Source organism: Papaver somniferum, chromosome 4 (genome assembly GCF_003573695.1).
Source record: "Papaver somniferum cultivar HN1 chromosome 4, ASM357369v1, whole genome shotgun sequence".
Lineage (NCBI taxonomy): Eukaryota > Viridiplantae > Streptophyta > Magnoliopsida > Ranunculales > Papaveraceae > Papaver > Papaver somniferum.
This window is the reverse complement of record NC_039361.1, coordinates 114,591,413-114,617,056: the sequence shown is the minus strand read 5'-3', so window position 1 is coordinate 114,617,056 and position 25,644 is coordinate 114,591,413. Positions and strand designations below refer to the sequence as shown.

General features: G+C 37.1%; 1 protein-coding gene across 7 annotated transcripts; it reads left to right on the top strand.

Annotated features, from left to right (window-relative positions):
- Positions 1-21,013: 21,013 nt before the first annotated feature.
- Positions 21,014-25,293, top strand: LOC113276387 (DEAD-box ATP-dependent RNA helicase 22-like). Of its 7 annotated transcripts, none has more exons than XM_026525992.1 (9): positions 21,014-21,432; positions 21,543-21,845; positions 21,925-22,047; positions 22,135-22,646; positions 23,088-23,400; positions 23,843-23,995; positions 24,081-24,132; positions 24,240-24,303; positions 24,764-25,293. In XM_026525992.1, exons 1-8 carry the CDS (start codon positions 21,097-21,099, stop codon positions 24,296-24,298), a joined length of 1,851 nt encoding a protein of 616 aa, XP_026381777.1. In that variant the 5' UTR covers positions 21,014-21,096; the 3' UTR covers positions 24,299-24,303; positions 24,764-25,293. The 7 variants fall into 7 exon arrangements, with proteins under 7 accessions (XP_026381777.1, XP_026381776.1, XP_026381775.1 ...); XM_026525991.1 differs by having other exon boundaries at positions 24,753-25,293; XM_026525990.1 differs by having other exon boundaries at positions 24,237-24,303; positions 24,807-25,293.
- The last annotated feature ends 351 nt before the right edge of the window (positions 25,294-25,644 follow it).

Here is a 25,644-nt window from a genome sequence, read left to right as displayed (position 1 = left end):
AATAACACAGATACCAGAAGTTTTGTTAACGAGGAAACTGCAAATGCATAAAAACCCCAGGATCGAGTCCAGATTGAACACACACTGTATTAAGCTGCTACAAACACTAGCCTACTACAAACTAACTTCGGTCTGGACTGTAGTTGAACCCCAATCAATATCACACTGGTCCAAGGTACAGTTTCGCTCCTTACGTCTCTGATCCCAGCAGGATACTACGCACTTGATTCCCTTAGTTGACCTCAGCCACAACTAAGAGTTGCTACGACCCAAAGTCGAAGACTTTAATAAACAAATATGTATCATACAAAAAAGTCTACGGTAATAGATAAATCTGTCTCCTACATAAATACCTACAAGTTTTTGTTCCGTCTTTTGATAAATCAAGGTGAACAGGAACCAATTGATAACCCGGACTTATATTCCCGAAGAACAGCCTAGAATTATCAATCACCTCACAATAATCTTAATCGACTAGCGAAAGAAGATATTGCGGAATCACAAACGATGAGACGAAGATGTTTGTGACTTCTTTTATATCTTGCCTATCGGAGAAATCAATCTCAAGCCAATCTTACGTTTGTACTTAATGCGATAGAAACAACAAGATCAGATCAGACAACTACAGAGAAAATATTTGGTTATGGCTTCACAATCCCAATGAAGTCTTCAAGTCGTTAACTTACAGGGTCTCGATACAAAACCTAAGGTTAAAGGAGAATCGACTCTAGGTAATACAACTAGTATTACACAGAAGGTGTGGGGATTAGGTTTCCCAGTTGCTAGAGTTCTCCTTTATATAGTCTTTCAAATAAGGGTTTGCAATCTAAGTTACCTTGGTAACAAAGCATTCAATATTCACCGTTATATGAAAACCTGATTAGATTCAAGCGAATATCTTTCAACCGTCAGATCGAACTTAGCTTGTTACACACAAATGAAATGCACATTTATTTAGGTTTGTGTAACCGTACCTAAACATGTACACTTAGTTGGTTCAACAGTAGTTAACCAAATGGTTAGCCATATGAGCACTTTCATATCAACCATATTCATCTTAACCATAACTAGTTCAAATGACTCAAGAGAACTAGTTAGAGAGTTGTTCAATTTCTTAGATCTCATAGAATATATACGACATAATTGAAGCAAAAACAATTTGATTCACTCGAATCAATTCATGAACTTTATAGTCACGGTTTACAAGTATGCATTCCTTAGTTTATATAAGTTTAAGTTCACGAATAATCGTTAGAAAATAACCCACTTAAGTACGCATACTGGACGCGGACTTAAGTACCCGAAATAAGTTTGTTTTCAGTTCACAAACTCCAGCAGAAATTCACGGGATGTGAACTTCCGACAGTGCGCGTACTGGTACGCGAACTTCAGTGTCGGTTTTCCTGAGCAGCAAAGTACGCATACTTTGGTTCAAGGAATAAGGACTTACACACGTATGATTTATCACACAATGTTTATATCCTTTCAAGGTTATATTCTTATCTCTCATTTCAATCAATGAAACATTCTTAGAGGACGTTCTATAGTTGTTGTTCACAAGCTATTTTTCGTCAAAGCAATATTCAAGTAATTGAAACTAATATGGCTTTCGTCACTAGTAAAGATGAACTTGGCCAAAGAGAAAGCTTACCAACACATATTTCGAGAAATAGATAAGCGAGATAAACTCGGCTCGAAATGACAAATGTGTATAATCATAGTCTATATAGAATACGACTTTTGTCTCAAGATAGGAGATAGGGTAGATAGACTTTTGAGTGATAGATAAGTTCAAGTCTCCACATACCTTTTAGTTGATGAAGTTCCACCAGTTCCTTGAGTAGTTCTTCGTCTTTGTATGATGATCGCCATGGAGTCTAGATCTCAACTACACTTTTTATCCTAGTCCGAGACTTAGCTATGAGTTGATTAGAAATCAAGACTTATAGTTTTGGCAATTAAAATTGACAACAAGCTTGATATAGCAACGCTTGCGAGTTCTACTGAGCAGCGCTCTAACACTACTTGATTCTGTTATGTTGTTTAACTATTTCTTATTTCTAATGTTGAGACATTTCTTGGATGGAATTCAAATACGATGGTAGCCCGCTGTTTGATATAAGTGGAGAACTAATACTTCAGCTTACCAAGAAAGAGGTCTACTTTGATTCAAAATTCATTGATTTCTACATTAGTAGGTTGAGGTGAAAGATGAACTCAAACCCCAAGTATGAACAAGCGATATTCCTCTCGCCGAAAGCATATGTAAGTACTTCGAAAAATTTAAAAACTTCTTGTATATGTAACTTCAAAAAAGGTTATCTAACCTAAAGTTATACATGATAGTGGGATTGTTATGTTGGGTTTGCATAATGTGTAACCTGAGGTTACATATGCATTTATAATGTGTAATCCGAGGTTACACATCCATATTTTTCAAGTGTAAACCCAAGACTTTATGTGTAACTTCTAGTTACAAATTCATTGTTGCATTTATAACTTTAAGTTTAAAATTAAATTGTGTGTTTGATATTCCAAATGGTTTATGCAAAAATCTTTTATGGACAATGACGGTGATTTCAAGAAATTCTAGATTCCTAAACTTCTTAAGAACTATCGCGAGTGCCGCAATGCAGTCAGAATTTTCGCACCAATGTGTAACAACAACACACACTACACAGTACTGGAGTATGACTTGAGGAGCATTGAACCTTGGTCCCACATGAACTCTTCAAACGTTCAGAACCTCGGGAAATAACACTTAAGTCAAGCCAAGAAATATGCAGCTGCAATAACCACAGAACTGACACTCCGCTGTCCTCTTGGGTTGAATGGAACTGCCAAAAATCTTGCTCCGCCCAGACAAGGTTCATTTCCCGACTGTCTTCTATTTGTATGCAATTACATAAAGATCAGGATGAAGAATATAGACGGATCGGAAAATTACGCCTTTGGCGCGTCGCCCCCCGGGCCGTAACTTCCCCGATGCGCCATGATGAAGCTACGATCCGGGCCTTAAGGATAGGAAAATGCACGTCCATTTTCCCTTGCAAGCATGCTCGTGGAGCATGATGCGGCTAACTTAGCTTCCACACCGTTCTAAACTGACCCTTGTCCGCTAAAGGGTGTAAGGCCATAGGACCAACGCCAATGCATTTTGCACGCATCACTGGCTTTGCCTCTACGTAGGAATTTCATCCCTGAATTTCCTATTTAGCTGAGCAACCGTAAAAATACCGAATCTTTTCCAGGCATAGGACATACGCCTTGGACTTAGGCATAGGCCGCTTTAAGCCATTTGCCATTCCCTACCTTACCTCGCATACCAACTCTTGTAGCTTGATAGGAAGTATGAGCATCCACTTGGTGTCATGCAACTAAGCCTCATCAAGCTTGGACACAATCATCTCTGGTATCGAGCTACCGATATTAGATGATATGAGGGGCCAACGTGCTGGACCGGCAATGCTGTAACTCATTGCGGATGTCTATGTACCCCTCCCTACTCTAAAGGGATCAAGCACAAACCGTAGTTCATCAGCGAAGGGACAAGTAACTCATGCCAACACGTTTGCATGGCCATGGCCAAACAATAATGGTAATGTCCTAGTCCGTATAGGCCGTTCCGTCAAAGTGCATCCAAGTGTTGAATAATTGGTCTGCGGCATGGCATAGTGATGCACGTGCTTAACACGCTCATTGGTAAGGCTACACATCTATAAATGAGGCCTAAGCATCATTTATACTCTTCCAGCTACTATGAAGCTTACTTGGTACATGGTCCGCATATGTACCTTCAACCAACTATCCCTCCCTATATATGTTAACTTTACATTTTTACAACTTAGATAGGGGAGCAAAAATCATTCATCAACTCCCGGGGCTGTGATGGATGCACCTCACCACCCTGGCCAACATCGATGTACGACCGTGATGGTTGTACATTCAATTCTGGATCACAGGTCAGTTCTAATGTCCGACCATGACGGCTGAATATTTCCTGAGCCAGGTCCCATGAAGGTCTGTGATGGATGTACTTCCGACTTTGGCCCATAGGACACTCCAATGTCCAGCCGTAACTTCTGTACATCTCTAATTCTATCTTACTTGGTGCATGGTCCGTATGTGCACCTTCGACCAAGTACCCCTCCCTATATATGTCTTAATGGAATTTTTACAAGTATGGAAAGGGGAGCATATTGACATGCTTGCTTCACTATTCTTGACCGTTTCCATGAATTTATGGATGACCGACCAAGATGGTTGTTTACTGCCAATGCCAACTCCGATGTCCAGCCATGTTGGTTGTCCGCTTCCAACCCGATGTTCAGCCATGTTGGTTGCACATTGTCAATGCATTGGCCCTAGTCCAATATTCCTTTTCCTACGCAACGGAAGATTTAGATGAAGCTTCATCTCAGGACATGGCACATCTTTTAGCATGCGCCATGCTAAAAATACGGGGTGTTACAACTTGACAAAAAACTAGCTAGAACAATGGTGACGGTATTGGTTAACAAGGTGAACCGCATGAGAGCAAACATATTTTACAAGATTCTTTCAGATCCATCCATAATTATGTAAAGCAGTTCTTTGAATTAAAAAAAACTTTTATACTTTTATTAGACTTGCAAATATGTTGCTAGCTACAAGCTGCTGTTAGACTTGCATATGTTGTTAGAACTTCTAAACTTCGTCAGTTACTAGATCTTAGCAGTTCCTTGGATTGAAAACTTATATACTTTTGGATTGATATTCCTTGGATTAAAAACTTTTATACTTTTGTTAACTACAAGCTGTTATTAGACTTGTAAAATATCTTGTTAGAACTTTTTGATGTTTGGAAAAGTTCTACCATTCTTGCTATAAAGAGGTTGTGAATTTTAAAGTTCCACATGATAGTGGAATGTGTAAGCTGGGGTTTCAGAAGTATCCAAAAGGTTAAGTAACTTGAAGTTACATATCAAATTAAGATGTGTAACTTGAAGTTACATATTCTAAACAAAAATAACAGTGTCCAGTCAACAGGTACGACATGACAGTGGAATGTGTAACATGGTCAAATGCTGAAAAATAAGTTAAGTAACTCATAGTTACACATGCAATTAATACATTCTAAATTAAAAATTGTAAAAATAACAATATGTAAGTAATATTTACACATCCATATTTTATAAGTGTAAACCAAAGTTACACATGCATTTCCCCTGTGTTCAGAAGATACCCTACCAGAAATAAAAATGAACCTGTGTACTCACAAAATATAAAATCTGAATAAATGATCCTTGCACATAATAAATGTTGCAGAAAAATAAAAAAGTTTGGTGCATGCCATCGACATGAAGAAAAGTAAAAAACAAATAATCTAAAACAAATAAACAACCACACATAAATCAACACTTGCATAAATGAACTTTGTTAGCTTCAAGCTAGGGGGTGTATACTTCGGAGGATTCTTACAACCTTCCATGTTGTGACCTGCTTTCGTGCAATTGTTGTAATGAACTTTCCTCTTTACTTTCTTACCTTTACTTAGAATCCTTTTCCCTTGGGGTCTTCCTGGTTGTTTCTTTACAATAGGAGGGTTGATGGTGTTGTCTTCTTCAATATCAACATGCCTGTTATAGTTGGGAATCGGTTGGATACAATGCATATAAGTCTTTCAAAAATAGTCACTTGTAAAATACGGTGACATGAAATCAATAGCTTGATGTTTAATCTTCCGTATGGATGCAAGAGCATGAGCACAATGGAAACCGTATACGCGCCACCTTCAAAAAAACAAAAACAAGAATATAAACACTCAAAAAATCAGCTAGTTACACATACAAGATGTGTAGCTTTCAGTTACACATGCAAAATAAGATGTGTACCTTGTAGTTAATCATGCAAATAAGATGTGTAACTAGGAGTTACATATGCATATATCTACTGTAAATAGAAGTTACACATCATTTAAAATTTCAAAAAAAAAACATACAAAAAGAAAAAAAAAAAGTATAAGAAACAAAACCTTTGATAGGTTCAAGTCATGTGTTCTAGGTCCACTCAATGAGTACTCTCGCTAAAAGATTCAAACACGGTAGGACTAGCCACCAATACTTGCCAAGACAAACCTTCATCCTGAAGAGCCTCAAGCTTTCCTCATACTCTGGAGTTAATGGAGTCATCATATTAGCGCCATCATCACGACGGTCTGCCATCATTACCATTACTTTCCTCCTAATCTGAAAAAAAAACTTATGAATGTACAAAGTGACAAAACAAGAAACAAAGACAAAAAAACAAAAAGCACTCTACTAACCTAATCAAGAAGAGTATATGCAGGAATCTTCTTGTGAACCAGAATCCATCTATTGAATGATTCTCCTAAAGTACTAGTTATGCGTCCATAACGACAATCTTTGAAATAGGCATTCACATATGATTCAGGTGGGATATTATCGATGCAATCATCCACCCAATCGCGATTCAAATATTTGATTTCTTGTATGTCCTTAGCATGGTTTTCAGGTGAGAGTGCGTATGTCGCTTCTTGGAAATTGTCAAGCATAAGCGTGTACCTAAGATCTGAGCCAGTGATGGGAAGATTATTCTTCAAATAATAGTAGCAGAATCTATGGTACGAATCTGGAAAGATAAGTGGAAAACCATGCAAAAGTCCTTCATGGTGATCCAAAAGGAAGGTGATTGGCCTCCCATCACCAACAACTTGAGTCAAATTCCTTTAAAACCACTCTCAATTGTCGTTATTCTCAGAGCCGACTAGTGTCATAGCAACAGGAAAAATCCTACAAGTATGCATAAATGAAAATATAATAAGTTGCAAAAAAATAGAAAACAATGTGTAAATACAAGTTACACATCCTAACCAACTATGTAGTATAAAGTTACATATGTTATTCCCTAATGTGTAACTAAGAGTTACACACTGAGGAAATCCATGTGTAACTGACACATGTGTAACTCTCAGTTATCTATCAGTTATAGTTGTTCAGAAAAGTAGCATACCTTTTTCACCATTGCTCCCAGTAGCTTCCATCAAGCAACCTATGAATCTACCAGTAAGGAAAGTAACATCCAAGCATACCATTGACCGACAAAACCGGTACCCTTTGATGCATGCATCAAACGAGATGAAAATCCATTGGAACTGTTTCTTTGCAGGATCACATTCAAAAATCAATCATATTACCGGGGTTTGTTTCCCTTATAGCATTAATATACCATACCAAGTGCGCGTATGACTTCACATCGTCACCATAAATGGTCACATAAACCTTTTCCCTACCATTATATGCCTGATAATACTTCATAGTAATTCCATAGTTGGTCTGGAAATCATCAGCAAAGCAAAGATCATACTGTAAAAAAACATTACATATGCTAACAAAGCAAAGATCACATAACACAAAAACCTACCTGAAACACTTCGTTCATTTCATCAGTAACATCTGCATAAAATTTCCAACCGCATTCTTTTACTGCACACTTAGCCGTAAACCTAGAACGCTCATTCTGTGTTACAACTGTTAGGGTTTTGTTCCGTGTACAAAATCATATGGCTGAAAACAGAATTTAGGTAATAATTTTGTAGCAGAGAACAATGACCTAATGCTGTCAAAACCGTGGCTAAAGGGCAGTTTCGGGTTGGGAATGTCTACAAGGTTTACTTGGATTAGGAAACTTGTATGACGGTTTGGAGGAGTGTTTTCCAAGTTTCGGGTTTCCTAATTAAGGTGTTAGACTATTTTTAGAAGTTTTAGAAGACTCGGGAAGCAAGGATTAGACTACTATATAAGAGGGCTTATATTGTGAGTAAAAATTCATTCTACTGTAGAATCCTCTCTTAAAGAGACTGGTTGATGGTCATAACCGTTGAGTCCTACGATGGTTGGTGATGGGAATAATTCATGTGAGATGATTGATTTGTAGAAAGAGCGGGTATGGGAAAATCTAGGGTTTCTAGGGTTCATATGGGAGAATCTAGAATTCATGATGTTCTTCATGTTCTTGTCTAAAGTCGAAGCAACCATGACGGTGGAGGTTTATGGAAGAAGAAGAACAAAGGAAGAGGTAAACTCTTCGTAATATGTCTTGTTGCTTCTAACCTTTAGCGCTAGTAGGTTACATAACTAGTTGATTATATGAAGCGTGTCGATGTAATAACTTGTTATGATAAAGAAAGATTCTCGGGGTGGTTTTGGTCGTGGATATAGCCTAAAATGGTGAACCACGTAATCTATATGTCGTATGTGATTGTCTATTATCGTATTGATTATATATTCGTGCTATTATTATCCGGTTATGCTAATCTAAAGATGTAAGAGACGGATTTGAGCTAAGTTATCTAAAGTAGGATGTTTCATGGAATTGACTTCTATGGAAAAATGCCGGTTCGAGATGAACGTAACCTCGGTTTCCCGACAAGTGGTACGGTGAGCGTGGATAAAGATGGCAGTGATTCGGTAATTCGAACAACAGGTTTCAAAGAATAAAAAATCTTGGTTTACAACAGAACGATATAGTTCATGATGATGATGAGTAAATCAAGGTCGAACAAAGAATATGACGACATCAAGAAAGATTCGACAACTTTTATTGATGTGACTATGATTCGTGTTGAAGGTGTTTTTTCTTTATAAGAAGATCGTTCGTGGGTTCAACTGGCGTCTACAAATATTGTCAGGAGAATGTTTTGAATCATGGTGGTGTTAGGTAACAATCGTTTATACACAACATATGAAGATTGTAGCATGTTTTGTCTACATGGAGGATGACTCAAGATTGTTGGTTATTGAAGTTGGTGAAATCCGTCTGAAATTGTTTGATGGCTCTGATCAAATAATGTTAAGTGTTAGACATGTGTTGAAGAAGAAATATTCTACAAAAGGTGGAATGATGAGTAATCATGGCGACGAAGTAGTTTGATGCAAGTCGTGCAAAAACTTGTATAAATTATATGAAGAAGTTGTTTATGGTGAGGCTTGAAGGTCGACAAATAGCGATTCTGATGGTGCAAGTGCGAAGGAGGAATTTGGCTTAGGTGGTGGTTCAAGCTCAAAGTACAAGACCATTTTGATTCTTGCTAGTGATGATGTCCGCAAGGATGGCCTTGTATAAGGTGGTAAGCATTCATGCTTTTTTGGAGTGAAGACGGAGGTTTTGTTCACGTCACAAAAGGTGGTGATTGTTGGGGTTTTGTTCGTATACAAAACCATAAAGCTGAAAACATACTTTAGGTAACAGTTTTATAGCAGAAAACAGTGATCTAATGCTTTCAAAACCGTGGCTAAAGGGAAGTTTCGGGTTGGGAATGTCTACAAGGTTTACTTGGATTAGGAAACTTGTATGACGGTTCGAACGAGTGTTTTCCAAGTTTAGGGTTTCCTAATTAAGATGTTAGACTATTTTTAAAAGTTCTAGAAGACTTGGGAAGCAAGGATTAGACTACTATATAAGAGGGCTTATATTGTGAGTAGAAATTCATTCTACTGTAGAATCCTCTCTTAACGAGAGTGGTTGATGGTCACAACCATTGAGTCCTACGATGGTTGGTGATGGGAAAAATGCATGTGAGATGAGTTTTTAGAAAGAGCGGGTATGGGAAAAATCTAGGGTCTCTAGGGTTCATATGGGAGAATCTAGAATTCATGATGTTCTTCATGTTCTTGTCTAAAGTCGAAGCAACTATGGCGGTGGAGTTTTATGGAAGAAGAAGAACAAAGGAAGAGGTAAACTCTTCATAATATGTCTTGTTGCTTCTAACCTTTAGCGCTAGTGGGTTACATAACTAGTTGATTATATAAAGTGCGTCGACGTAATAACTTGTTATGATAAAGAAAGATTCTCGGGGTGGTTTTGGTCGTGGATATAGCCTACAAAGGTGAACCACGTAATCTTTGTGTCGTATGTGATTGTCTATTATCATATTGATTATATATTCGTGCTAGTATTATCCGGTTATGCTAATCTAAAGATGTAAGAGACGGATTCGAGCTAAGTTATCTAAAGTAGGATGTTTCATGGAATTGACTTCTATGGAAACATGCCGGTTCGAGATGAACGTAACCTCGGTTTCCCGACAAGTGGTGCTGTGAGCGTGGATAAAGATGGCAGTGATTCGGTAATTCGAACAACAGGTTTCAAAGAATAGAAAATCTTGGTTTACAGCAGAACGATATAGTTCATGATGATGATGAGTAAATCAAGGTCGAACAAACAATATGACGACATCAAGAAAGATTCGACAACTTTTATTGATGTGACTATGATTCGTGTTGAAGGTGTTTTTTCTTTATAAGAAGATCGTTCGTGGGTTCAACTGGCGTCTACAAATATTGTCAGGAGAATGTTTTGAATCATGGTGGTGTTAGGTAACAATCGTTTATACACAACATATGAAGATTGTAGCATGTTTTGTCTACATGGAGGATGACTCAAGATTGTTGGTTATTGAAGTTGGTGAAATCCATCTGAAATTGTTTGATGGCTCTGATCAAATAATGTTAAGTGTTAGACACGTGTTGAAGAAGAAATATTCTACAAAAGGTGGAATGATGAGTGATCATGGCGACGAAGTAGTTTGATGCAATTCGTGCAGAAACTTGTATAAATTATATGAAGAAGTTGTTTATGGTGAGTCTTGAAGGTCGACAGATAGCGATTCTGATGGTGCAAGTGCAAAGGAGGAATTTGGCTTAGGTGGTGGTTCAAGCTCAAAGTACAAGACAATTTTGATTCGTGCTAGTGATGATGTCCGCAAGGATTGCCTTGTATAAGGTGGTAATCATTCATGCTTTTTTGGAGTGAAGACGGAGGTTTTGTTTACGTCACAAAAGGTGGTGATTGTTGGGGTTTTGTTCGTATACAAAACTATATAGCTGAAAACATACTTTAGGTAACAGTTTTATAGCAGAAAACAGTGATCTAATGCTTTCAAAACCGTGGCTAAAGGGAAGTTTCGGGTTGGGAATGTCTACAAGGTTTACTTGGATTAGGAAACTTGTATGACGGTTCGAACGAGTGTTTTCCAAGTTTAGGGTTTCCTAATTAAGATGTTAGACTATTTTTAAAAGTTCTAGAAAACATGGGAAGCAAGGATTAGACTACTATATAATAGGGCTTATATTTGTGAGTAGAAATTCATTCTACTGTAGAATCCTATCTTAACGAGAGTGGTTGATGGTCACAACCGTTGAGTCCTACGATGGTTGGTGATGGGAAAAATGCATGTGAGATGAGTGATTTTTAGAAAGAGCGGGTATGGGGAAAATCTAGGGTTTCTAGGGTTCATATGGGAGAATCTAGAATTCATGATGTTCTTCATGTTCTTGTCTAAAGTCGAAGCAACTATGGCGGTGGAGGTTTATGGAAGAAGAAGAACAAAGGAAGAGGTAAACTCTTCGTAATATGTCTTGTTGCTTCTAACCTTTAGCGCTAGTGGGTTACATAACTAGTTGATTATATGAAGTGCGTCGATGTAATAACTTGTTATGATAAAGAAAGATTCTCGTGGTGGTTTTGGTCGTGGATATAGCCTACAAAGGTGAACCACGTAACCTTTGTGTCGTATGTGATTGTCTATTATCGTATTGATTATATATTCGTGCTACTATTATCCGGTTATGCTAATCTAAAGATGTAAGAGACGGATTCGAGCTAAGTTATCTAAAGTAGGATGTTTCATGGAATTGACTTTTATGGAAACATGCCGGTTCGAGATGAACGTAACCTCGGTTTCCCGACAAGTGGTGCGGTGAGCGTGGATAAAGATGGCAGTGATTCGGTAATTCGAACAACAGGTTTCAAAGAATAGAAAATCTTGGTTTATAGCAGAACGATATAGTTCATGATGATGATGAGTAAATCAAGGTCAAACAAAGAATATGACGACATCAAGAAAGATTCGACAACTTTTATTGATGTGACTATGATTCGTGTTGAAGGTGTTTTTTCTTTATAAGAAGATCGTTCGTGGGTTCAACTGGCGTCTACAAATATTGTCAGGAGAATGTTTTGAATCATGGTGGTGTTAGGTAACAATCGTTTATACACAACATATGAAGATTGTAGCATGTTTTTTCTACGTACATGGAGGATGACTCAAGATTGTTGGTTATTGAAGTTGGTGAAATCCGTCTGAAATTGTTTGATGGCTCTGATCAAATAATGTTAAGTGTTAGACACGTGTTGAAGAAGAAATATTCTACAAAAGGTGGAATGATGAGTCATCATGGTGACGAAGTAGTTTGATGCAATTCGTGCAGAAACTTGTATAAATTATATGAAGAAGTTGTTTATGGTGAGGCTTCAAGGTCGACAGATAGCGATTCTGATGGTGCAAGTGCAAAGGAGGAATTTGGCTTAGGTGGTGGTTCAAGCTCAAAGTACAAGACAATTTTTATTCGTGCTAGTGATGATGTCCGCAAGGATGGCCTTGTATAAGGTGGTAAGCATTCATGCTTTTTTGGAGTGAAGACGGAGGTTTTGTTCACGTCACAAAAGGTGGTGATTGTTGGGGTTTTGTTCGTATACAAAACCATAAAGTTGAAAACATACTTTAGGTAACAGTTTTATAGCAGAAAAGAGTGATCTAATGCTTTCAAAACCGTGGCTAAAGGGAAGTTTCGGGTTGGGAATGTCTACAAGGTTTACTTGGATTAGGAAACTTGTATGACGGTTCGAACGAGTGTTTTCCAAGTTTAGGGTTTCCTAATTAATATGTTACACTATTTTTAAAAGTTCTAGAAGACTTGGGAAGCAAGGATTAGACTACTATATAAGAGGGCTTATATTGTGAGTAGAAATTCATTCTATTGTAGAATCCTCTCTTAACGAGAGTGGTTGATGGTCACAACCGTTGAGTCCTACGATGGTTGGTGATGGGAAAAATGCATGTGAGATGAGTGATTTTTAGAAAGAGCGGGTATGGGGAAAATCTAGGGTTTCTAGGGTTCATATGGGAGAATCTAGAATTCATGATGTTCTTCATGTTCTTGTCTAAAGTCGAAGCAACTATGGCGGTGGAGGTTTATGGAAGAAGAAGAACAAAGGAAGAGGTAAACTCTTCGTAATATGTCTTGTTGCTTCTAACCTTTAGCGCTAGTGGGTTACATAACTAGTTGATTATATGAAGTGCGTCGATGTAATAACATGTTATGATAAAGAAAGATTCTCGGGGTGGTTTTGGTCGTGGATATAGCCTACAAAGGTGAACCACGTAATCTTTGTGCCATATGTGATTGTCTATTATCGTATTGATTATATATTCGTGCTACTATTATCCGGTTATGATAATCTAAAGATGTAAGAGACGGATTCGAGCTAAGTTATCTAAAGTAGGATGTTTCATGGAATTGACTTCTATGGAAACATGCCGGTTCGAGATGAACGTAACCTCGGTTTCCCGACAAGTGGTGTGGTGAGAGTGGATAAAGATGGCAGTGATTCGGTAATTCGAACAACAGGTTTCAAAGAATAGAAAATCTTGGTTTATAGCAGAACGATATAGTTCATGATGATGATGAGTAAATCAAAGTCGAACAAAGAATATGACGACATCAAGAAAGATTCGACAACTTTTATTGATGCGACTATGATTCGTGTTGAAGGTGTTTTTTTTTTATAAGAAGATCGTCCGTGGGTTCAACTGGCGTTTACAAATATTGTCAGGAGAATGTTTTGAATCATGGTGGTGTTAGGTAACAATCGTTTATACACAACATATGAAGATTGTAGCATGTTTTGTCTACATGGAGGATGACTCAAGATTGTTGGTTATTGAAGTTGGTGAAATCCATTTGAAATTGTTTGATGGCTCTGATCAAATAATGTTAAGTGTTAGACACGTGTTGAAGAAGAAATATTCTACAAAAGGTGGAATGATGAGTGATCATGGCGACGAAGTAGTTTGATGCAATTCGTGCAGAAACTTGTATAAATTATATGAAGAAGTTGTTTATGGTGAGTCTTGAAGGTCGACAGATAGCGATTCTGATGGTGCAAGTGCAAAGGAGGAATTTGGCTTAGGTGGTGGTTCAAGCTCAAAGTACAAGACAATTTTGATTTGTGCTAGTGTTGATGTCCGCATGGATGGCCTTGTATAAGGTGGTAATCATTCATGCTTTTTTGTTTGTGAGAGACGGAGGTTTTGTTCACGTCACAAAAGGTGGTGTTGGGGTTTTGTTCGTAACAAAACCATATAGCTGAAAACATACTTTAGGTAACAGTTTTATAGCAGAAAACAGTGATCTAATGTTTCAAAACCGTGGCTAAAGGGAAGTTTCGGGTTGGGAATGTCTACAAGGTTGACTTGGATTAGGAAACTTGTATGACGGTTCGAACGAGTGTTTTCCAAGTTTAGGGTTTCCTAATTAAGATGTTAGACTATTTTTAAAGTTCTAGAAGAATTGGGAAGCAAGGATTAGACTACTATATAAGAGGGCTTATATTGTGAGTAGAAATTCATTCTAACTGTGAATCCTCTCTTAACGAGAGTGGTTGATGGTCACAACCGTTGAGTCTACGATGGATGGTGATGGGAAAAATGCATGTGAGATGAGTTTTTTAAAAAGAGCGGGTATGGGGAAAATCTAGGGTCTCTAGGTTCATATGGGAGAATCTAGAATTCATGATGTTCTTCATGTTCTTGTCTAAAGTCGAAGCAACTATGGCGGTGAGGTTTATGGAAGAAGAAGAACAAGAAGAGAGGTAAACTCTTCGTATATGTCTTGTTACTTCTAACCTTTAGCGCTAGTGGGTTAATAACTAGTTGATTATATGAAGTGCGTCGATGTAATAACTTGTTATGATAAAGAAAGATTCTCGGGGTGGTTTTGGTCGTGGATATAGCCTACAAAGGTGAACCACGTAACCTTTGTGTCGTATGTGATTGTCTATTATCGTATTGATTATATATTCGTGCTACTATTATCCGGTTATGCTAATCTAAAGTGTAAGAGACGGATTCGAGCTAAGTTATCTAAAGTAGGATGTTTCATGGAATTGACTTCTATGGAAACATGCCAGTTCGAGATGAACGTAACCTCGATTTCCCGAAAAGTGGTGCGGTGAGCGTGGATAAAGATGGCAGTGATTCGGTAATTCGAACAACAGGTTTCAAAGAATAGAAAATCTTGGTTTATAGCAGAACGATATAGTTCATGATGATGATGAGTAAATCAAGGTCGAACAAACAATATGACGACATCAAGAAAGATTCGACAACTTTTATTGATGTGACTATGATTCGTGTTGAAGGTGTTTTTTCTTTAAGAAGATCGTTCGTGGGTTCAACTGGCGTCTATAAATATTGTCAGGAGAATGTTCTGAATCATGGTGGTGTTAGGTAAGAATTGTTTATACACAACATATGAAGATTGTAGCATGTTTTGTCTACATGGAGGATGACTCAAGATTGTTGGTTATTGAAGTTGGTGAAATCCGTCTGAAATTGTTTGATGGCTCTGATCAAATAATGTTAAGTGTTAGACATGTGTTGAAGAAGAAATATTCTACAAAAGGTGGAATGATGAGTGATCATGGCGATGAAGTAGTTTGATGCAAGTCGTGCAAAAAATTGTATAAATTATATGAAGAAGTTGTTTATGGTGAGGCTTGAAGGTCGACAGATAGCGATTCTGATGGTGCAAGTGCAAAGGAGGAATTTGGCTTAGGTGGTGGTTCAAGCTCAAAGTACAAGACAATTTTTATTCGTGCTAGTGATGATGTCCGCAAGGATGGCCTTGTATAAGGTGGTAAGCATTCATGCTTTTTTGGAGTGAAGACGGAGGTTTTGTTCACGTCACAAAAGGTGGTGATTGTTGGGGTTTTGTTCGTATACAAAACCATAAAGCTGAAAACAGACTTTAGGTAACAATTTTGTAGCAGAAAACAGTGATCTAATGCTTTCAAAACCGTAGCTAAAGGGCAGTTTCGGGTTGGGAATGTCTACAAGGTTTACTTGGATTAGGAAACTTGTATGACGGTTCGGAGGAGTGTTTTCCAAGTTTAGGGTTTCCTAATTAAGGTGTTAGACTATTTTTGGAAGTTCTAGAATACTTGGGAAGCAAGGATTAGACTACTATATAAGAGGGCTTATATTGTGAGTAGAAATTCATTCTACTGTAGAATCCTCTCTTAACGAGAGTGATTGATGGTCACAACTGTTGAGTCCTACGATGGTTGGTGATGGGCAAAATTCATGTGAGACGAGTGATTTGTATAAAGAGCGGGTATGGGGAAAATCTAGGGTTTCTTGGGTTCATATGGGAGAATCTATAATTCATGATGTTCTTCATTTTCTTGTCTAAAGTCGAAGCAACCATGGCGGTGGAGGTTTATGGAAGAAGAAGAACAAAGGAAGAGGTAAACTCTTCGTAATATGTCTTGTTGCTTCTAACCTTTACCGCTAGTGGGTTACATAACTAGTTGATTATACGAAGCGTGTCGATGTAATAACTTGTTATGATAAAGAAAGATTTTCATGGTGGTTTTGGTCGTGGATATAGCCTACAAAGGTGAACCACATAATCTTTGTGTCGTGTGTGATTGTCTATTATCGTATTGATTATATATTCGTGCTAGTATTATCCGGTTATTCTAATCTAAAGATGTAAGAGACGGATTCGAGATAAGTTATCTAAAGTAGGATGTTTCATGGAATTGACTTATATGGAAACATGCCGGTTCGAGATGAACATAACCTCGGTTTCCCGACAACAACCATGTTGAAACCAGTGCGAAGACGATACTTGGTATAAGCAATCCTGAATTCCTTAACTCCTTCAACAAACACACGACCAATCTCACCAAGGACCTTGGGCCAACCATCCGATAACAAAGGTTTTGCAGGCTTGCTTTTATCTTCCAAATACATTCCAACAGAACGATTGTTTCTCGATGAAGACGTACTAGAACCATTAGAAATAGAAGAAGCTTCCCTAGAGATAGATGAAGAGGCCACATGAGTAACATTTTGCAAGAAAATATCAAAACATGTTTTCTTTTTACTATGTGTGAGCGATGTAAGAGCTTGAAGAGAATAATCACAGTCAACCGGAAGATCTTTACCACCTTCTCGAAAGAAGAAACAAATGCCAAGTGGAGTAAATTGTTTCCATTGCTTGCAAACTTCGACCTAAAACTCATCAAGTGTGGTTTCAACATCAACTCGAGTGGTAATGAAATCTGAAAAGTAGCGAAAAACAACAATGCAACTTACAACATCCATGACAACCTGAAAAATACAAACGCACAATAAAAATATCAAAAAACAAACGAACACAATTCACTCGGGGCCGTTGCCCCCTCATGAGAATTATATACTATGCGGCAAGCTAAACATAAAATGAGCAATCAACATACTCAACAAAGGAAAAGAATAGATACAAATGCTATAACTGTTTACAATTACACATCTTACAGGACAACATGTGTAACTTGAAGTTACACATTTTACAAAACAACATGTCTTCCTAGATTTGTTGTTTTCTTCTTGTGCCAACAAATATTAACAACAATAATAAACACAATTCATCTAGTAAATCTCTTCTCAGATCGCACATGCAATAACTACATAACAATATATGTAACTTGAAGTTACACATTTTATAAAACAACATCTATACCTAGATTTGTTGTTCTTCTTCAGATACAATGTTGTTAATTCTTTTTCTTCTTCTCAGTATCAACAAAACCTAACAAGAATTATAAACAGAATTCGTCTAGTACTAAATCTCTTCTCAAATAAAACATGCAAATAATCCAAAAACAAAATCAAAAGCAAACTTGAAAAATTAAAAACAAACTTGAAATCAAACAACAACAACAGATTTCGTATATAGTTTTGTTGTTATTCTTCTGAAATAATCTGGTTTCTTCTTCCTCTTCTTCGTATCAACAAATTCAAAATATCTAGTGATCCCATATGCACTCCCTGCAAGAATGCTCAAGAAGATATTACTCATGTTCTTTTGGCCTGCCCAGCTGCTTCCAAAGTCTGGGAAAAACTATTTGGAGAATCTCACCAGCTCTTTAATGCTTTTGTTTCCTTTCATGATTGGCTCAATAGCTGGTTATTCAATGGCAACCCTAACTCAAGCTGGAATGCTACTTTTTCTACTATCCGTTGGTTTACAGGAAAGCCAGATGTGATATGGTATTCAGAAACACTAGCCATTCTGCTGAGAATACTACTCTGAAGATCACACAACACCTGTGCTCTTATAATAAAGTGATAAATAATCCAGGGAATATTCTGAACAATCTATATTACCATGACACTGATAATGATCAGCAACTGAGAATTGAGAGCTTGGTCAGAAATCACAAAGAGAAATTTTGAATCACTATTAGCATGAATATTCTGGAAGTAAATAATAACATGTCTAATGGTGATTTACAATCATTCACTAACTTTGCGCTTGTTGATTTGTCCTTCTCAGGTCAATGTGTGGGAGCAAGAAACTACAAAGACCCTACAATTGGACTCAGCAGAGTAGACAGAGCATGCAGAGGAGCTCAACTAGCTCTGGACTGGGGCAATGAGATGCAGAGATCCAACATTGACTTTGCTGCAGAGGATGAAGGAATTTTACAAGCCATTCAAAAAGGTTATCAAATGAAAGTTCAGGAAAGATTTCAAGGAAGTTTCACCTTCAGCTATGGTGGAAATTTTGAAGATATTGATTTTTCATTAGGCAAATTAATCAAGCTAGCTCCTCAGCAAAACAATAATGTTATTAGACTAGCTCACATAACTAGTCACTCTACTTTACTCCAAAACTTAAATTGGAAAGGTCCCAACTTGCAACTGTTTTTTGATGTATTACAGTCTATTAAAATTCCAACTGTCATGGATAACTATAATAACACTCATCAAAACTTGGGGGTTCATCTTGGTGCTAATTATATCCCAGATGGCCAACTTTTGTAACAATGAATCTGTGCACTTTTGAGCATTGTCTCTGTTTTTCCATAAAATAAAATAAAAACAAATTCAAAATCAAAAAAAATCAAAAATCAAAAATCATAAAAAATCAAAATCATAAAATCAAAATCAATAAACTCAAACAACAATAGATTAGTACCTAGGTTTGTATTTCTTCTTCTAAAACGATGTTTTTTAAGCTTCCTCTTGTCGATATCATCGAATTAAAAAAAAATAACCAAAATCAGCAGATCGAACATTAAAAAAACAAAAATAAAAAAGGAATCACAACAAAAACATACCTAGATTTATGTCTTCATCTTCTCAGATCTGCAAAAATCTTCTCAATATAAATAATCTGCAACAATATAGGTTTAACGAATCTGTAGTTTAATCCTGTGAATTAAACAAATGCTGTAGAACAACATAAACTCTGTAATTGTGCTTCTTCTCGGGATGAAACAGATAAAAAAAATGAATTCAATTGATTGAATAACCGTAACCTAATCTCATAGGTCTGAAAAGAGAAGAAGAAATAAGAAATCCTATTTGATTTGATTTTCTGTTTCTGTTACTGTATAAATACTGGAGGTTATTTTTGGTATTAAAAGATTTATTAAAAAAGTTGATGACGTCAGCAATCAGGGAGAATTCAAAATCTGGCCCAAAAATTAAAAGCTTTGGGCCTAGAAATATCGAAATGTGAAAGAATGGAGTTGATAGTGAAGGATCCATTTTGTGGGGCTTCTATATGTTGAACCCATATAGTAGGGTCCATAATTGATTGGATTGGATGAGAATGAGTAAAAACCGGCCCATGCTCACCCCTAGTTCTGTCATCTGCGGGAAACCTTTTTTGAGGCATATCGAATTTTTTTGAGGCATACTAAATAATGCCAAAATAGGGTCACTAAATAAAAAAAAACATTACTCCTTATCCACCTTTTTTGATAATGGCATAACTACCCTTACATAAATAGTGTTAATGATTATGATTAGATTTGATTAATTAGGAATTTTTAAGGATTGATTAAAAATTAAATTATTAGTGGTAAATTAGTAGAGAAATCAAATTTATGTGAGAGAGTTGGGATTTTTAAGAGGAAGAAGAAAAAGAAGCGAAAAAACACTTGGATTTTGAGATTTTAGTGATTAGAAGCGACAAAAATATGTGATCAAATCAGAGGTAGACTTCTATACGAGGTTTAATGTCCTTTTTATAAGTTGAATCTGTCAAAAAATTGAATTTTTAAAACCCAGATCTACGGACCAGATGAACGGTTTGGCTGATAGCTTGTCAGCCGAACTTCACTCTGTAACTGATGAATTTAGGTTCGGCTGATTCGAAAAAAATTTAGCAAAGTCGCATCAACCGAACATAGTGTTTACTTAAATCATATACTAGGTTCGGCTCAGAATTGATATTCCAAGATCAGCGAACTGATCTTCTGAAAATTTAAAACGAAGAACAAGGCTAGGTTCGGCTAATTCGAACAAAATCTAGCAAAGTCGCATTAGCCAAACAAAGTGTTTCTCTAAATCACATACTAGATTCGGCTCAAAATTGATATTCCAAGACCAGCTGAACTGATATTCTGAAAACCCTAATTTCATCTTTGAAATCATATTCCATCGATCAAACAAAATAAAATAAATCAAAAACAAGATGGATTTGTTACAAATACATTCTAAAATAAATCTGAGAGCAACTGAGATTTGGATTTCACACTCCAACGTCGCTCACTACGATTCGTGTTTTCTTTACTTGATTAATTGCTTAATTGAATTGGAGTCCAAGATGTTTAAGTTTAAAGCTTATTTTGATTTTAAGTTTTTGAGGATAAGGACACTCTAATAATTTAAATTGTTTAAAAATATATAGGTAATTGCAGTACCTTTAGACACCCCTTATAAACCCATCCTAAATGGGATAATGAATAAGTATGCCCCAAAAAAATACAGTATGCCTCGAAATAGGTTTCATACGTGGAGTCAATGTTAAATCCTGATAACGGGCCCAAGGCATACTGATATAACAGGCCCATACACTGCACGACCTTATCATCTCCCGGGGCAAAAATTTCAAGAAAATCAGTCATCATTTTTGCTCCCCAATCATAAACCCTTGTAGAACCCTAACCCGTGATAAGAATTGATAATCAACAATGAGAATGATGATGATATATCGTCAATCTTCAATCCTTCATAGTTGTAGTAGACTGTCAGCATATACTTCTTCTTCTTCTTCATCATCATTTCTCTCACCTATCAAACCATCTTCGGTTCAATCCCTAATTTGGTTAAAACCCTCTCGCAGACGCATTAGAGCTTATGCAACATCTTCATTAGCTTCAGTTGAAGACGTAGACGTGAAGAGGAGAAATGATAACAGTACTAGTTTCTTTGCTGATGATTCAATTTCATGGACTTCTCTTGGTGTTTCTGAACAACTTTCTAATGCCTTACACAGCATTGGTCTTCAAAAGCCCTCTTTAATTCAGGTAAAAATGAATCAAAATCGAATTCTTTTAGCTGCACCTTACAGATTTTTGTAATTGGAGATTCGGGTTTTGATAAATTTTGTTACTTTTTCTGGTTTTTGATATTGTAGGCTGCTTGTATACCATCAATACATTCAGGAAATGATGTAGTTGTTGCAGCTGAAACTGGTAGTGGCAAGACACATGGGTATTTAGTCCCGTTGATTAATAACTTACTCAAGTCTGATTCCTCTGATGATGATTCGGTGTCGGGTACTAGTGATTTGAATCATGGAGCTCCTCGGTTTGGTAAATTTTCCCTTGTTCTGTGTCCTAATGTGATGTTGTGTGAACAAGTAACGAAGATGGCAAATAGTTTGGTTGGTGATTCCGGCGAAGCCCTATTAAGAGTTGCAGCTGTGTGCGGGCGACAGGTAAATAAAAGAATTCATTGTTTTACTCTTTTTAATGTCTGTGTTTGGATATCTTACTTTGAGAGGGATGCTATTGTAGGGATGGCCAGTTGCTCCCCTGGATATTATTGTATCAACGCCGGCTGCTCTTTTAAATTATCTTTTTGCGATTGATCCTGATAGGCGACGTCGTACTGATTTTGTTCGTGGGCTGAAATATGTGGTAAAGTTCTTTTTTTGAGTTAACTTGATTGGTTGTTTCGCATGTATTACAGTCTATGATACTCAATTTACACGTAATGTAATGCAGGTGTTTGATGAAACAGATATGTTGCTTTGTGGAAGTTTTCAGAATCAGGTTATCCGGCTAATACATATGTTTCGGTTTGAGGAGAAGGTATTGTCGAGGGCGAAAAGTGCTCAAATATCAAATTCGGCAGAATTGAATGCTGAATCTTTATCACTTCCTGAGTATGACGATGAGGCTGAGGACGAGGAATTGAAAGCAGCATTCGATTCTAAAGAGGATGAAGGCACTGAGGATGAAGACGAGGAGGAGGAAGATGCTGAAGTTGGAGGTGCTGACGTTGAAGTTGCTGAGAGCAGTGGTATCCTTAGGGTCTCGAAGGAAATTGGAGCGGGGTCGAGCAGAACAAGAGACTGGAGAAGGGCTAGAAAGATTTATGAGCGCAGCAAGCAATACATATTTGTTGCAGCTACCCTTCCTGCAAATGGCAAGCAGATGGCTGGTGGAGTATTGAAGCGTTTATTTCCGGATGCCAGTTGGGTTAGTGGAAATTATCTACATTGTAACAACCCCAGGTACCTCACTCATAAAATTTGTTTATCAGACGTTCTTCTTCAGATATTTGTGGTTATATTTTTCACATGATTTTGTGCAGCAGAATTGGCAATTTTATTTTTGATTTGCAGCTTATATTGTGAACTTAATTTGAAAAATGTGGCAACTAAAGGGTCAATGGCTCGATCGTTCCTGTCCCTCAGTTATAGCCCATCCCATAGTTGTAATCTTCTTGCGGATTAATGTTTGTCTAGTCTCGAAACCCCAAGACCAAGATTAAGGACACATTGCAGCCTGATTATCTGATCAAATTCTTGATCCAGTTTTTGGCCACAAACCTTTTGCAATCTTACCGATCTCATCATTATGCTCGAGATTATTGCATGCCAATGTACTGCATCAACTGTGATATATTAAGATGAATCATATAATCGTCTTGATTGTTTTACTTGGGACTTCAGACTGGAGCAGAGGTGGATTCAAGTTACAGTTGATACTCAAGTAGATGAGCTCATAAATGCTGTTAAGCAAGGTATGCAGCATGACAATGGGATTAGTCGGACTATGGTGTTCGCAAATACTGTTGAAGCTGTGGAGTCAGTGGCTAAGATATTGTTGAGAGTTGGTGTTGAATGCTTTTTTTACCACAGTAGCTGCTCTTTAGAAGTACGTACTAAGAATCTGACTGATTTCCAAGAAAAAGGTGGTGTTCTTGTGTGTACTGATGCTGCTGCACGCGGTCTAGACATCCCAAATATTTCACATGTTATCCAGGTAAGTTTTCTGAATATGTCAACGTCGGTGGTCTCTTACACATTTTCTTCATATAGCGTGAAAACTTTAAAAGATGTGCAACAGTGTATGCTTAGTTCTTGACTCTGGTCTCTCTGTGTGTATGGTTGTTCACTACATACAATTCTTGCATATAGGATGTTATCTTCTTTCAGGGTGTTTTTTCTTAATCACCTATCGACACGTTAATGCTGTTAGCTTGAAGCTCAGCAGTTGTTTTAGGGAAGGTTAGTACTCGTACTAAATTTCTGTCATCTACCACCCTCACATTTTTGCAACTCTAAGACTTGTATAATAATCATTATGTAGGATGCAATCTTGTTTGGGTTTAATAACTTGGAAATTTTCGTATTGAGTTGTTTAGCTGACACTTACTGCATATTTCCAGGGGATTTTACTAATATGATATATGTGTTTATTGAAGGCGGAGTTTGCGTCATCTGCTGTAGATTTCTTGCATAGAATTGGCCGTACAGCAAGGGCAGGGGAAGCTGGACTTGTCACAAGCTTGTACACGAGATCCAACAGGGATCTTGTTGATGCACTGCGTCAAGCAGGGAAAACAGGTCAACCTGTGGTAAGTTCTTGAACAGTTTTTCCTACTTCATATCAAATCCCCAAGTCCCCAAGTTCATAAATAACCCAGTGTCCATGTTTTGCAGGAAAAAGCATTTAGCAGGAAGAGAGGTTTCCGAAATAAGCTGAAAAAACAAGGTAGTAGTTACATCTTTGTTTCCTACTACCATTTGCAATAACAGGGAAGAATGATTTTGTTTAAGAAGATGAAAAAACTGACTTTTCTTTACTCATTCTTTTAGCAGGTTTAAGGAGATTGGATGATGCATCATCTGTTCAAAACAACCGGGCCGTTCTTGCATAAATGCAGTGAGTTTTAAATTGTTTAACACTTCTTCTATTTTTCAGCAATGTAAATATATTCTATATCAATTTGTTTTCCGAACAAAAATGCATTTTTAGCATAGCGTTGTAGATGTATTCAATATAGACAAATGTATTATTAATCTGATTTGAAAACATATTACTGTGTGGGTTATGAACGGAAAGTGAAGAAAGAGGACTGGTGAATTCCCACCAAATTCGTATAGGTGGTAGTGAGCAATATATTTTGTAGAGGCTTTTATGTTTCAGTCATCTCTTCTCTCTCTGAGAATTGTATCCCTGTGACACTTTGCAATTCTGTGCATTTTCTTTTTCAACCAATCTTTTTATTCTTAATTTAGCTTACGTATTGAATGATGTAACCTCAGATACCTCCATATATTTTTGTTTTTCTGAATTCTGAATATACCATATGCTCATTTAGTTCACTCTAGCTTTTATGCAGGTCGGTCACATGAACTGCCTATGTATTTATTACATATTTTCAGGAATAAATCTTGCTTGGATGTAGCTCTCAGTCACATGATTTCTGATTCTCTGCGAGATGAATGTCAGACAACCTTTGCAACATCCACCTTCCTCAAATCCCACTCAGCATAGATAAGTTCAATTTTCACAACACCGACCTTCCTCATATCCCACTTAGTTTACATAAGTTTAATTCCTTTTAATTCCAGTTTAGCTCGTCTTACTCTCCAGTCTTACTCTTTACTGCCTAATTTTTATTGCATTAGGCGTTAAATAAACTACAGCATGTGATAAAGTACGGAGTTATTCCAAGTTGCACTTTGGAATTGAAACCCAAGAAGATGCTACGGGGAAAAACACACCAATGAAAAGCTGTCGAATCAGGGATAATCGAGCTACTGTAATCGAATTACAGACATTTTAAAAATATAAAAATCGTTAACAGCTGCCAATAAAAACATAAACACGAATTAATTGTAACCTAATTATTCCAACTTATCTGTTTCGCAAAGAATTATTCCATTTTACTAAAGTTTTCTGCTTATCTTTATTCGTTCGATAAGTTTTGACTCTTGTCTAGCATTTGTGAAAGTGCACAATCACATGCAAATGCGAGTCAATAGAGAATCTTACTGGTAACATAAATCTTCACTTAATTAGTACTCCATGCATGGGATTTGTAACCTAGCTGGTAATTTACCACAAAAATTAACATTTTATTGACAAGCACCGTGAAATGATAGCTGACGGTCGTGAAAGTGTTGAACAGTGCAGTCTCTTGGTCCAACATTTGAGGATACAGTGTGCATAGGAATGGTTAGCTAGCAATACAAGTTAACTATCGGTGGGTTGAGAGTT

Bases quoted from the DNA above. Each gene is read 5' to 3' on its own strand.
- LOC113276387 (XM_026525990.1), top strand. From the start codon at position 21,097: ATGAGAATGATGATGATATATCGTCAATCTTCAATCCTTCATAGTTGT. The intron at 21,846-21,924 runs GTAAATAAAAGA...ATGCTATTGTAG, and splicing joins CAGCTGTGTGCGGGCGACAG to GGATGGCCAGTTGCTCCCCT. The intron at 22,647-23,087 runs GTACCTCACTCA...TTGGGACTTCAG, and splicing joins CTACATTGTAACAACCCCAG to ACTGGAGCAGAGGTGGATTC.